Raw genomic sequence first — 13,386 nt, forward strand, 5'->3', positions numbered from 1 at the left:
AAAGTGATATTGGATTAGGAGGAACTTCTTGATATTGGACATAATTGGAGATTAGAATACTTTCAAAGGAAAAGTTTTGAAATCTTTAAGATTTTTATTTAGGTCGCAGACAAAAAGTGAAGGGAAGTATTTAAGGGAAATGTAAGGGAAACATTTTCTAATTACTAACCTTGAAGACTAAGAGGACCCAAAACTAGGATGATAAAATTATGAAGTCTCGTAATCAAATCCCAGAAAATCTAAATTTACAGCGCATCCACTGAAGCTTAAAATGGTCTTTTGAGGTCAAATAAAAGTTTTATTATCCATTAAGCTGCCTTCCTTGAAAGAACAGTCAAGAGGGCAGCTCCCCTCCCAAGACTGTGACTATGCAGGTGCCTTTCTATTTTTCCTTATAAACCTGTTATTTAAAAAAAAAAAAAAAAAAAAAGAACGGTCAGGAGATAGAAGCAGATATTTAACTGGTTTTCGGAATGAATGGAGGGATTGTTGCTTTGTGGTGGATTGCCCTGGAAAATTAAATGTGACGTCATGAAGGACCAGCTGTATGTGAGGTTTACCCGTACACACGATGGTAGCGTTCCAGGTCCGTTTTAGTGATCTATCTGCTTTACACTGTAAAAATGCCTATTAAAAGAAGATTGTAATTAGTGCTAAAAAAGAAATTTTAAGTAGTGAATAGTGGAATATGGAAGAAAATTGGCTTTCCCAGATAATAATTTGTGATGGCTTTCCAAATCCAAATCTATCTTTAGTCAAGATAGCAAATGTAAATGAGATAAGCAGAAGTAAGGACATGTCTAGCAAATGTGGATTAATACTAAGGAAAACACTGTTTCTTCTTATCTCGCAGACAAAATGGATCTGACTCCCGGTTTACCATTATTCTTGATCGAAGGTTGGATACATGGTCTTCTCTCAAAATCTCTCTCCAAAAAATCTCAGTAAGTGCTGACGTAGCCCATGGTCCCAGTGCATTCATTGTTCCACATGATTTTGTCCTTTGTTGAGGGTGGTACAGATTATTTCGATACTGATGGAGACAATTGGAGAAGGTGGCAGTGGTGAGGTGGAAAGTAGGAAAAATTGGTAGAGGGGATGAAGTTAAACAAACAAATGAATAAATAAATAAATAAACCTAATGGGAGAGGATGAGTGCTTAGGAGTAAGAAGATATTCGTGGATCTTTGGCAGTTCTGAGCAGGGCGAGCTTTTCTGGGAACTTTTCAAAAATGGAAAAGACTGTGTTGCGCGTTGCATACTCATGGTTTATAGGAAGAGGTATAATGAAGACAGTTTGAAACAATCATCAATAATCCAGCACTCTGGGGCCTCCCTGGTGGCTCAGGGCTGAAAGTCTCAGCGTTATCAAGCTATCGCCAGCCACTGTGGCATGAGTTCGATCCCCAGCCAACAACTAACCCACATGGCTCAGCAGACCGCTCCTGTCTCACCTGCTGCTCCCCTCTCTAGTATATTTCAGTAGATCTTCCTGTTCTGCTCCCCACTCTCTGGTGAATCCTCTCAAACCCCACCTTCCTGCACCTCTGGCTCACACCCCAGTTTTTATATTCATAAATAAATAAAAGTAAATCTTTAAAAAAAAAAAAAAACAGATAATCCAGCACTCTGGATTATCCAGAAATCAGTACTTCTGAACATTTTGGTGAATATCCTTCTGAACTCTTACCCAGGGTTGGTGTCAGGTGCTAAGTCCCCTACAAGTTGACAGACCTATCTCCCTTACTGGAACATATTCCCCCTAAGGAACCAGCCTTCTAAGACCCAGAGAGACACAACAGTTTCCCTAAAGGAAGCAATAGGAGAGATGCAGCCCTCCCACAGCCAAGATGTTCTTTTGGCATGAGTAGGCTGGCCCGGATCTAGTGGCATTGTCTGACACGTCCCTTTCACAGAAGAGGAAAGAGGTGAAGAATCCATAGCTTCTTGCACTTGGCAGGATGGGGTCTCTGGAAGTCACACACGGCCACCCTTCTGTCTCACCTGAGCAACGGGGAATCAATATATTTTTTTTCCTTGAGAGGCCAACATCATCAGCCACCTGAAATTCTCACTTTGTCTCCTGACTGACACAGGAGGCCATGTCCACTAGAGGAAGTCAATTCAGTTGTGAAGAGAAGATAAAAATCTAGGTCGGACTTCTGAGCCAGTGTTCTTTTTGCTGTTCTAACTTACTAAGCAGTGTAAAGACTATGCTGGCACTCATGTGTAAGATGAATGAGATCATTATTCTTTTCACACTCAGCATGAATTATTCTTCATCTTGGGCAAGTCTGCAAAGTCATTTTTTTTGTTTATTTCTTTAATAGAGCTGTTTAATGATTAGCAGTAGACAGAAGTCAATACCAAATTCACACGGGTTACTAGAACAAAGTAGTAAAACCTCGACTGTGTGTGTGTGTGTGTGTGTGTGTGTGTACACACACACACATATATATCTTTTCCAAAAACATTCATATTTATTCAGTAAGATTGAGTCTCTCTTTCCTGAGGAAGCACTGCAAGCTGGTATCCTTATAGATGAGGGAATTACATTGACATACACTCTTTGGAAAGGTAATGTGATGAATCCAAGGTCAGATAGCTAAGGAACAAAAAGAGCCAGAGCAAAATTTTTGGCCAAAACTATCTGCTTGACTAAATTAATTTCATTGAGTGTCTATTTGGCAATGCCATCAGTTCGTTGATAAAGTTTTACTTTTATTAATCAAGTAGGTTGCTTGGAACAAAGGTCTTGTTTTTCCTAAGAGAGATATATAAGATCCCATCTTGATGTTGTTAAATTGGGGTCAACAGAGGAATGATGACTTGTTTCTTGTTCTCCTTGCTGGTTTCCTAGGGGTATTCAGAACCACGCTCAGCAAGTAACTCTGCACTGAGGGTTCATTTATCCTCATAACCACCAAATTGGTGGTACTGGGCAGGAGTTGGAGATACAGGTTTCGATGACCTATAACTGCCCATTGGTTCTTTAGTGTTTTTTTTTTTTTTAACATTTTAAATATTTCTGCTGGTAGTCTAATTTCTGTGCCCAGATCCAAGAGCACATTAGTTCTATCTCAACCATTAATAGCCACCATACACTGTTTGCAATAAAGGTAAATATTGAATACAAGGAAGTCTCAAGAGCAGAAGTTGGCTTAAGACAGGATTTCTGCTGAAAATTGCCACTACCTAGATAGGTGTAACTTTGGTGTATTATTTTAAGTGAGTGTCTATGAAATAATTACACAATTCAATTTGAAGAGTTGAACGTGTAGACTCCAAATTAAACTATGCAGTTAGGTTGTACTTCATAATTAATCCGAGGAGTTGCAAGTTTTTGTTTTTGTTTTTGTTTTTTGTTATACATTTGGAAGAAATGTTAATTTGGAAGAGAATCCTGTCTGCCTTAGAAAGTTGATCTGTTACGTTCTTTTTAGATTATCATCTGGACAGAATTTTAACCAATGGTTAACCTTTCACAAGTCTTAAACTCAGAATAGAATTTAATTTAAGCAAAAACAGAACTGAATTTTAAGTTACAGACCAGGGTAGGACAAGGATAAAGGCATCTGTTAATACTACCTTCACAAAGATTCTTAGCATTCCACCTTAAAAAGCAAACTGCGCAGAAGAGAAAGCCAGTCCCATCAAGCCCCTAGGAAGAGTCGGGTTTTTTTTTTTTTTCCTTCTTTCATTCCTAGGATATGCCTGATCTTCTTGAGCAGTCCAACTCAAGCTAATCCATGAGGTTCAATCAGGCTAAGTAATTGGGGGAATGTGTCAGCTCTGAATTACAATGAGCAGCAGGGAAGGCTCTGTCAGCTGACTAATCAGGGATAGTGGGGTTTTTTTGCAGAGCTGCCACTGTGGTAATGGAAGCAGCTTCGGTAGCTTTGTTTAATAGAGGTTTTTGGCTGCCGCTTTTAAATACTACCCAAGAAACAGCTCATATTTCATCAATGTTGCATTGACAATTGGACAAGAAGAGTGTTATTGTGTATAGGCGAGATGGCAGAAGCAAATCCCCCGAGAGGCAAGATGAGGTTCAGAAGGAATGCGGTAAGGGCTCTGCCTGCAGTCCTGGAAAGCCTGTTCCCAAGTTCAAGTGCAGGGATGCGGCAGCATGGTGCTGTAGCACAAACTGCTGAACGGGGCTTTTAAGGACAGATGGAGAATGGAGACTGGTGTTTGCATGGATTGCATTGATGTGATTACTGTGATACTGACATAGGGAAATGTACAGACGTCAAGGTGGTGGAATATAATTTCAGAATCTAAATGTGATCAAGTTTATGAGGAAGCACAGCTAGTCATGTTACTTGCGTAAGACTGTGAGAGCATTTTTTAACTGTTTGGCAGAGTAGCTTTAAATCACGAGTTAATATCTAACAAAAGGATGCATCCCTTCTTCCGTTGTGGTCCAGTAGCGCCTGAGACCGTGCATGGGGCCTGTAGACGACTTCATCAGCTTTTAAAAAGGCAGCCCTTCCTGGGTGTTACTGTACAGGTGAAATGACTGACTTTAAAGTCTGTAATGATTTGAAATCTTTCTGGTTTCAATTCTTCGCTAGATTGAAACTTTAAAGAGGCAGGAGTCTAGCCTGTTGACAACTTTTTTTTTTTTTAAGAAAAAATGGTGACTCACTACATGATAGACTAGAATTTAGAAATCGCTCCTTTTGGATATATTTCAAACACTTTTTAACTAAAATTTTTTCCTTCCCTGCTTTACTTGTATACTAAATTCCCAACAAAATTTTATTTATTTTCTATTTTTCAAAAAAGATTTATTTATTTATTTATTTATACAAGCACTGGGTACAGTCAGAAGCGCAGGAGGGTGAGAGAATTAGCCAGAGCGGGGAGCAGAGCAGGCAGAAGGACCAAAGTACACTGCTGAGGGGAGCAACGGGCGGCAGGAGAGGTCTCCGCGCCATGGGGGACCCTCCTCGGTGGCCGGGGAGCAGCCGGGGATCGAACCGGCGCTGCAGAGGCTGCGGGCAGCTTCGCAACCCAGTGCTCAACCGCTGCGCCACCGGGGAGGCCCCCAGCAAAATTTTAAAGCAATATTTAGATGTATTGTGACACTAGTTTAATAACTAACTTGTCATCAACGCAGTTTTATACCACTGTCTTTCTTTCAAAGCTTAAGATATTATTGTTATGATTTAAAACATAGTACTAGCTTATGAAAGCAATCAAGACAACACACACAAAATAAGAGAGTAAAAGTCAGCTATAGGGAAAAAATGACATTTGGAAATAAAAGTCAGATAGGGAAAATAAACCAGTAAGAATTTTATTGTTGAATGACAGTGAACAGAAATGGGCGAGTAGATAATTTATTTTCTAATAAGGTTCTTAGCACACAGAAAAGTATTTTTTTTTAATTATGTTGAGGATATGGATCTTTGCATTTTGAAAAAATTGTGTCTTCAGCTCCATGTGTGATTCTGTATTAGAATAAGTGCTTCAGACTTTTAACAGATAATTTGTGGTGCACAAGAAGTTCAGTATGTGTGCTTTGCAGTATTGGGCATTATTCACATGATACTTTTGTTATCAAAAGTGACCAACTTAAGCTTTCAAAAAGTGCCTAATACATAGATGTTTCCTCATGAGGAACTTACTTTTGTGTCTATACACATGTGACTACACACACAAATGCAGCATACAACGACTCCTTGAAAAGATCTATTTAGTCCTGTGTTACACATACTATGGGCTATAAAGGCAAATAACCAGTGGGCCTGGGATCTCTCTGTCCAGTAGAGAGGGTAGGACATGTTCACTAATATCATGAAAGAATGTCTAGCTGGTGGGGAAGGCCTAATAAAGGAGATGATATTTGTTTGGCACTTGTGTTTCCTTCCTCCATTTCTCTCTTAAATGAATTACTTTAAGTGGCCCCTAGGAGCAGCTATCTAGAAATGGAATTGATTGGATTAAGTCCATCATCCAGAACTATAGTAGAAGACAGACTTGTTCTGCTTACATGGATAGGACTTGACTGTATTGAGAAACTTGAAACTCAGCTGGTGACACTATACTTTGACTTCGAGAGATCTCTGCAGTTGATTTTAAAAGATCTCTGGAGTTGGGCTGATTTTGGTAGCTCCTGAGAGAATTGTCCAGTGGATATAAAGTCCAAAGAGAGGGTTTAAACCAATTAGTTGGTGGAGATTGCAATGGCTGTCATCAAATTGGGGTGTGGGGAGGTGTACAAATAAGTGTCAGGAAGAGCAAACCACAAGGAAGGAGTCATCCCCGGGGCTGTTCCTTCCATGAGGTAACTTGGCAAGTGGACTCTTTCAGGATGGAGTATGGGGGAAGAGGGCAGCTGTAGCTCCTGCCATTGGAAACACTTCGGTCTAGCTTGAGGTCATGAGATTTTTTTCTAGTGAATTTTAAAGAGATGGGGTAGACCTAATCAATGTCAATCATGGCAGCACCTGCATGTGCCAGCGTTATGTTTTGTTATATGATAGGAGGTCATGATAGTTTCCATTCCGTGGGTGCCATGATGTACAGTTTTCTTTGGATTGCTAATATTTGTCCCATTTGTAGATGTCAATGTCAAGTCATTCCTTCCGGCTAAGGCAACAAGTCTTGAGCCTGTGCGGTTTGTGCAGTGTTAGGTATGTGCCCTGGAAAGTGTTGAGTGACACGGAAAGAGCTTGTCCTGAGTGTTTAGATAGGCCTGGGCACCACTGCTCACCAACGTGCCCCAGCTGAGACAGTGGTGAGGCCTGCTTCTCTGTGGTGTGACAGAGGTGACAGGACAACCTGTGTCACAAAACTGGCACGGGTGTTGTAGACTTTCAGCCAAGAATTCCCTCTATGGTTACTGCATTTCTTTGCCCTAAAGATTAAAAAAGGAAAAACTATTGAAATATAAGTTTTTTTTTTTTTTTAAGGTAAAAGTAACCAAAACTTCTATGCTGTATCAGGCATTTTAAACATTCTGGAAGAAATACCTGGGGTAACTGGGAAGTGTGTGTAGGATTATGAACTTGCCTCAGGTACTGCACGAGCTGATGCTAACCAAGGCTAATTCTCAGACTTAACGGTGAAATGCTGCATCAGGTGTGTGGCTTTTGTTGAAGTTGCCTGCGCTGCTGTGAGGACAGCTGTGGAACCCGGAAGGGAGGGGTAGGTGTGAGAAGGGAGTAAACTCTCCTGTAGGAGGTAGAGGGGGCGAGGAGGCTTACCATGAGCCCATTAACTTGCCAGAGAGTACCTGCTGCTGCAGGGGGCTGGGCAGAGGCTGAGCGGGGGCATGCCTGGGGATGGCAGCCTGGCCTCAGCTCTAGACGTTGGGCAGCAGCGTGTTCATTTTTACTGAGGTGCCTTTAAGTGGTCACATGTTAGAACTCTAAAAAAAAAAAATGTCTACGAAAAGCAAAAACCAACGCCGTTTCCTCTCATGCTGCCTTTTGTTGTTGTTAAAAGAGAAACACTAAGAAAATAGAACAAGCCTGACCCTTGTCCACATGTCTTTGCCTTTTTGACAAGTTCTCAAAAAACAATTTATTGTCTTAAGCCCTGGGTTTGATTGTGGGAAAAAATAGAAGTCATGATTTTTCATGTTTATATAACCATACAGCTCAGACCTCCTTAAAGCAGCATACCAAGCCATTCAGAAAGGAAGTGTCCCCCAACCGAAATGGAAAAGCTCGGTGGTGGTGTTGTGTTAACTGTTGATCTACAGCTACAATGTGCATCTGATACTGTTTAGGATGCGTGGGAGATGCGTTCATTTCACCAGTAGCTTGAAAATAGATTTCTCGAAGCTTTTATTCTGCAAATATCTGCATGTAGGGAAAAGCACTCTGTATACCTATAGGCTCCTGTGCTATCACATGCACATTGATCTTAAATCCATATGACCCTTCAGGTTAAAATTGCTCAAGAGTGCTCTGTTCCCCCCAGAACCCCATAGCCGGTGGTCACGGAGAGACTGTTCATGTCATTGATATTGGCCGAAGCCTTAGCTCAGAGGTTGCAAACTGGCAGGCCATCAGTGGGTTTTGTTCAGCCCATATCATGTTTTCGTGAACTTTTTATTTGTTTTCTATCTTTAAAAAATCTTGACGTTCTACACAGAGCTCTGGATTTCTAGCTTCTTTTGAGTAATCAAAGATTTGGCAAAGTGGGTCCCACCTTCCCACAGGATAACCTTTCATTGGAACTGGCTAGCGAGCCCCGCTCCGCCCCCACGGTTTTCACTTTGCCACAATCCCCAACATTTCCTGTTAGTCCCCATCTGGAAAGAGTGTGAATTGCCATTTTCCATGTTGTATTTTCATTTGAGTTTGCCCATTTCACCCATTTACATCAGCCACCTCACACACAGTAGGCGTGCAAATTTGTCACCTTTGCTATAGGTTTAGCCTCTCCATCTCACCCCGATCCTTGTATCATCTGTGCTGTGCTTCTCCACATTCCTCCTGTTCATCCCTTCGCCACCCATTAGGAGTTCCTCCAGAGGGAGGAAAGCTGAGATGAAAAAAATGTATATTTATTCTGTTTTTCATTTATAGCTTTCTTAAGTATCCGGCTCTGTGGTCAGGTGAATCTGGGTTTTAATTCTTCCATTTACAAGCTGGAAGTGCTCAACAGTTACTTAACCTTACAAAATCTGGGCCTGTTTAATCCCATCTACTGCTCAAAAGGACACAAATATATTCTGTTGCAGTTCTGGAGGTCAGAAGTTCAAAAGTAGTCACCCTGGGCTGAAGGCACGACATAGCAGTGCTGTGTTTTTTCTGGAGCGTCCAGAGCAGAATCTGTTTCCTTGACTTTCCCACCTTCTAGAGGCCACCCACGTTCTCTGGGCCCTGCCTCATGGTGACCTCTGCTTCTGTCCTTGCATCTCCGCCTCTGACTCTGCTGCCTCCCTCTTTGTTTAATTAAGGCTCTTATGACTACCTTGCTCCCCAGCTCCCCCACCCAGGACCTCTCGCTTTAGCCAAGGTCCTTAACTCAGTGCCATTATAAAGTCCCTTTTGCCTTGTAAGGCACCATAGTCGCCGGTTCTGAGGATTAGGATGTGGACATCTTTGGGGATCATCATTCTGTCACGCTTGGTCTCTCCATTTGTGAAATGAGGATGGAAACAGCCCCCGGCCCATGGAGTACGTAGCACAGTGCCATCTAGTGCTCGTGAGGGACGTAATGCTCGTCGTAATAGGCACTCATCAAAAGTGGCACTCCCACCCCTGACCAGCTGGCCATTTCCTTTTCCTACCCTTTATCCCCTACCCCCTGCTCCTCCTTTCTCTTCCTTATGGCTTGGAGAGGTCCTGAGTACCTGTAAATATGTCTGTCTGTATTTTCTGGGTAGAAAGTAGCTGTGAAAAGTAGTCATTCCAAAATCTGATTTTGGATTCAGGCTACTAGAGGGGGACTGTGGGTGGAGGGGGCCCAGTGGACTGTGGTGGAGGACTGTGGGTGCCCTGGTGGTGGTTGCAGTGTGGTGACGTACTTCCGAGGAGGCGTGACCCTACGCCTTTGAAGCATACAGAGTGCTGTAAAGCAAGGTTACCGGAATAAAAAAAATACAATTTAAAAATTAGATTAATAAAAGGACAGTAATGTTAATCACTATAGAATTGAAGCTACTAGAAGGAGAGGATGAGGGGTGAGAACAAGGGAGGAGGGCCCCAAGTGGACTGTGGTGGGTGTGGTGTGGTAACACACACCTGAAGAGGTGTGAACCACCACCTCTAAATCCTGCACAGCGTTGTAAGCCAGTGTTACTTTAAAAAGTCTATATAAGAATAAAGATAATAATTAGGAAGAAAATGACGCAATTGGAAACTTAGCTGATAAGGGGGTGTGGAGGCCAATGGACTGTGGTGGAGGCCCCCGGCTGCCTTGCTGGTGGCTGTGGTGTGTTGACATACATCTGAGGAGGCGTGGGCCCGGACCTCTAAATCATATGCAGTGTTGTAAACCAGTGTTACCACAATAAAAATAATACAAAAATAGAGAAAAGTAGTCACTCATGTGAGGCTGTAGATTCGCTATAATTAGACATCACTTATTTAGGTTAGGGACAAGTGAATGGAACGGGGATTAAAAATCCAGTACATCGGATTCACACATTTAAAAGGCATGAGGGAGCGAAGCCATGTCCCTGGTCTGAACTCGGTGATTTCATTTCCTTAAGAAATAACTGACAAATCAAATGAAATGTTTGACAGTCACTCAGTTGCTTAGTTCTTGGATAGCTAATGCCAACAGGTTATTTATTCCTTCAAAGGGCTAGTAAATTTGAGAATTATTTGGCTTAATAGAAGCCATGTGTTCTAGGGAGGTTTGGACGATAGCTTATTGAAGAGTGTAAACTTCTCCTATAATGGAAGACATTGTAAATATTATTATACAGGCAATAAATGAAGTTTTCATCCTTGACAGTGCATTTTCTTTAAAAATGCGAATTTTCTCGGCAAGCAAACCACTAAACATTTTGAAGAATTAAAGGAGAACGTGTGATAAGATGAGAAAGTTTACTTAAGAATGAGCTGATTAGAATGTGATATTGTCTTTAGAAACATTTTATGCAGTGACCCATGTTTGGGATAAGCTCTTTTATCAAATAGAAGTGATAACAGATTTCATAACCGTCCAACATAAAATCCCTGGCTTAGAAGCAGTTTTCTACCTCGAACCCCGCCAGCACTGCCTCCTACAGAGTCTCTGGACAGTGACTGTACTTCCCTCTCCTTTCTGCTTTCTTCAGTGATGTTTTCAACTGTCCCTGAATTTGACTATGGGGACAGCCTGGCTCTTCTTGGAATGGCAAGGGAGAGACCCGCTCCGCACCTCAGTCAGAGTTGCCACGTGCCCTCTCTGTCCCCGTAGTATTCTTCTTGCCACAGTTTTGGAGGTGGGTAAGGATTCCAGGCTTTAAGCCGCCAGTCCCAGGGTTTTGCATCTAGAGATTTCCTACACAGTACTGGAGAAGATGACCTTAAGGAAAGGCAGAGAAGAGAAGATGATGAGACCAGATTGACCTAGAATCCATAAAAGACTAAAAGTAATTTCGCTGTCAGTGTTGGAAAAAACGGGGTGCTGCCAGTCTCATTTACAAGTGAGAGAATAAGCTGGGTCAAGGCAAGTAAGTATAATAGTGGTGGTTGACGCACACGAAGAAGTAAAGGTTTAACTTCCAGAGTGAATGGGATAGAATAGAATCAGTGTCCTCAACCTAAGAATAGGTGCAGCTGCCTCGCAAGTCGCTATCAGAGTCCCCTCCTTAAGTAAGCCTTTATTCATATCCTAAAAGTTTGCTATCTCAACCTGCTGTCCTTAGTCCAAGAATCCAAGGTAAATTAAAAAACTTAATGCTTTTCTATTCATTATTTTGCTTAAATCTTATACTAACTGGAAAGTATGTACCACCATATGTAGTGCAAAATCAACTCTACACTAGGTGAGGACTATGCATCTTCACTGGGCTCTGTCACTACTGTCTTTTCTCCACATGTGGACTTTGTTCCTTGAAATAAACCTCCAGCAGCTGGGCTCACGGCCCCTTGTAGCTCTGCAGTGGAACCCAATGGCTCAAGTTTCCTTCCTCCAGCCATCTTTGAACAATCCTAGGTAGAACATTGGCTCTGCTTACATCAAGTTTTCACGCCATGTGTGTTGGAAGGACAAAGCCAAGTAGAAAAGGAACAGTTCTCATTGGGAACCAACATTCAGAATAATATGAGACTGTCGTTGTCTGTCGGGGCTCCTATAAGAGAACACCACAGACTTGGTGGTTTCTAGACAACAAACGTTTATTACTCATAGAAGTCTGCTTCCTGGTTCACACACAGTCATCTCTCCTTGTCAATTAGCAGATAAGCTGTGTCCCCCTCCCAGATGCCTAAACATATGGATAGTACTGAGCCCTGTGTATACTGCTTTTCTCTAGACATACATAATTATGATAAAGTTTAATTTATAAATTAGGCACAGTAAGAGATCAACAATAACTAATGGTAAATTAGAATAATTATAACCATATACTGTAATAAAAGTATAAATATTTTTAAAAAGCTGAAGTGACTACTAAGTGACTGATGACAATATGCTGGGCGAAGGGATGATTCATGTTCTGGGCAAGACAGTGTGGTGGCGTGAGATTTCGTCATGCTACTTAGAGAAGCGCTCTGAATTGTGTATTTCTGGAATTGCCCTGTGTAATATTTTCAGGCTGCAACTGGTGGTGGGTTTAGTTACAAGGGGAGAAGTCGTGCATGAGGGGGGACTACCGTGGCCGTCTTTTCTCTATGTTGTCACATTGGGAGGGGTTAGGGAGCCCTCTGGCTTATGAGGGCACAAATCCCATTCACTAGGCTCCACCGTTGTGACCTAGTCACCTCTCAAAGGCCCCCCTCCCTGGGAGTTAGGTTTCAGTGTTTGAATTTGGGGAGCACAGACATTCAGAACATAGCAGAGGGGAAGTAATTTCTCTTGAAGGGAGAGGGTAGCACAGATATGGCCATCTGGGGGAGCGGTGGAGAGCCCCTCAACTTGTGTCTATTTATACTATGAATGTTTGATTTATTGATTGAATTTTGTGCGCTCTGCTTTTGCTTGTCTGTATCATAGATAGTTCTTCCCTCGCTCTGATTTTCATCGTCCTTTTACCTGTTTAGGATTTATTACTATCTCAAACGGAGTTTTAAAAATGCAGTTTTGAATGTGATTTCCCCCAGTGTCTACTAGGTCTTATACCTCAGTGAAAGTTACTTTTTGTAAAAAATAGTCTTTGTTGTTGTTTTTTTTTTTTTTTTTTTTAAGAGCAGGTTAAGTTTCACAGCAAATTGAGCAGAAAGTACAGAGTTCCCATGTGTCCCCCACAATATCTCATTCATTTTTGCTTTATAATTTTGCCCAATTACTAATATTTCTTTTTTTAAATTTTTAAAATTTTTTCCACTAATATTTCAACATGCCTGAAAAAATACTGTACTGAGTGTAATGGAGTATTTATATACAAATGTTGATTTGTAATAATGCTTACTTGAAACTTATAATACAATGTGGTGTCAAAAATTATTTTAAAAGATCACTGTATTTTAAACATTTTTGACATATTTAACTTTTTTATGCTTAATCTAGTGTTTTGAAGCTGACTCCCAACTCTACATTCCCAGCCTACACGGCTTTCTTTTTTTTTTATGGAAGTAATGTTTCATTATATAAGTTTCAGATGTTTATCTGTGAGAATCAGCATGTGTGCATGAAGGTCATTACTAAAAGCTCAGTTCCATCCTTCACCCAACCATTCTTTCCTTGGGCCTGATTCACTCACTGCTCCTTTCCACCTTTCTCTTAGAATAACCACAAATTAATCTTGTAGTCCAAAAGTTTTTGTTT

The 13,386-nt window shown here is 41.4% G+C and overlaps 1 protein-coding gene across 6 annotated transcripts in view; it reads left to right on the forward strand.

Moving 5' to 3' along the window:
* The window catches only part of MCF2 (MCF.2 cell line derived transforming sequence), a 121,826-nt gene that overhangs the window by 50,057 nt on the left and 58,383 nt on the right, over nucleotides 1–13,386 (forward strand). For 5 of the 6 annotated variants that reach the window (XM_054695535.1, XM_054695534.1, XM_054695532.1 and 2 more), the window contains exon 4: nucleotides 854–944. In XM_054695535.1, coding sequence (XP_054551510.1) covers nucleotides 854–944 — 91 coding nt within the window. Of the gene's footprint in view, nucleotides 1–853; nucleotides 945–3,704; nucleotides 4,066–13,386 lie in introns of those variants that run through there. The other variant, XM_054695536.1, reaches the window with a different exon arrangement.

The sequence above is a fragment of the Talpa occidentalis genome, unplaced genomic scaffold (genome assembly GCF_014898055.3).
Source record: "Talpa occidentalis isolate TD23 unplaced genomic scaffold, MPIMG_talOcc4v2.1 talOcc4.15, whole genome shotgun sequence".
NCBI classification, from domain to species: domain Eukaryota; kingdom Metazoa; phylum Chordata; class Mammalia; order Eulipotyphla; family Talpidae; genus Talpa; species Talpa occidentalis.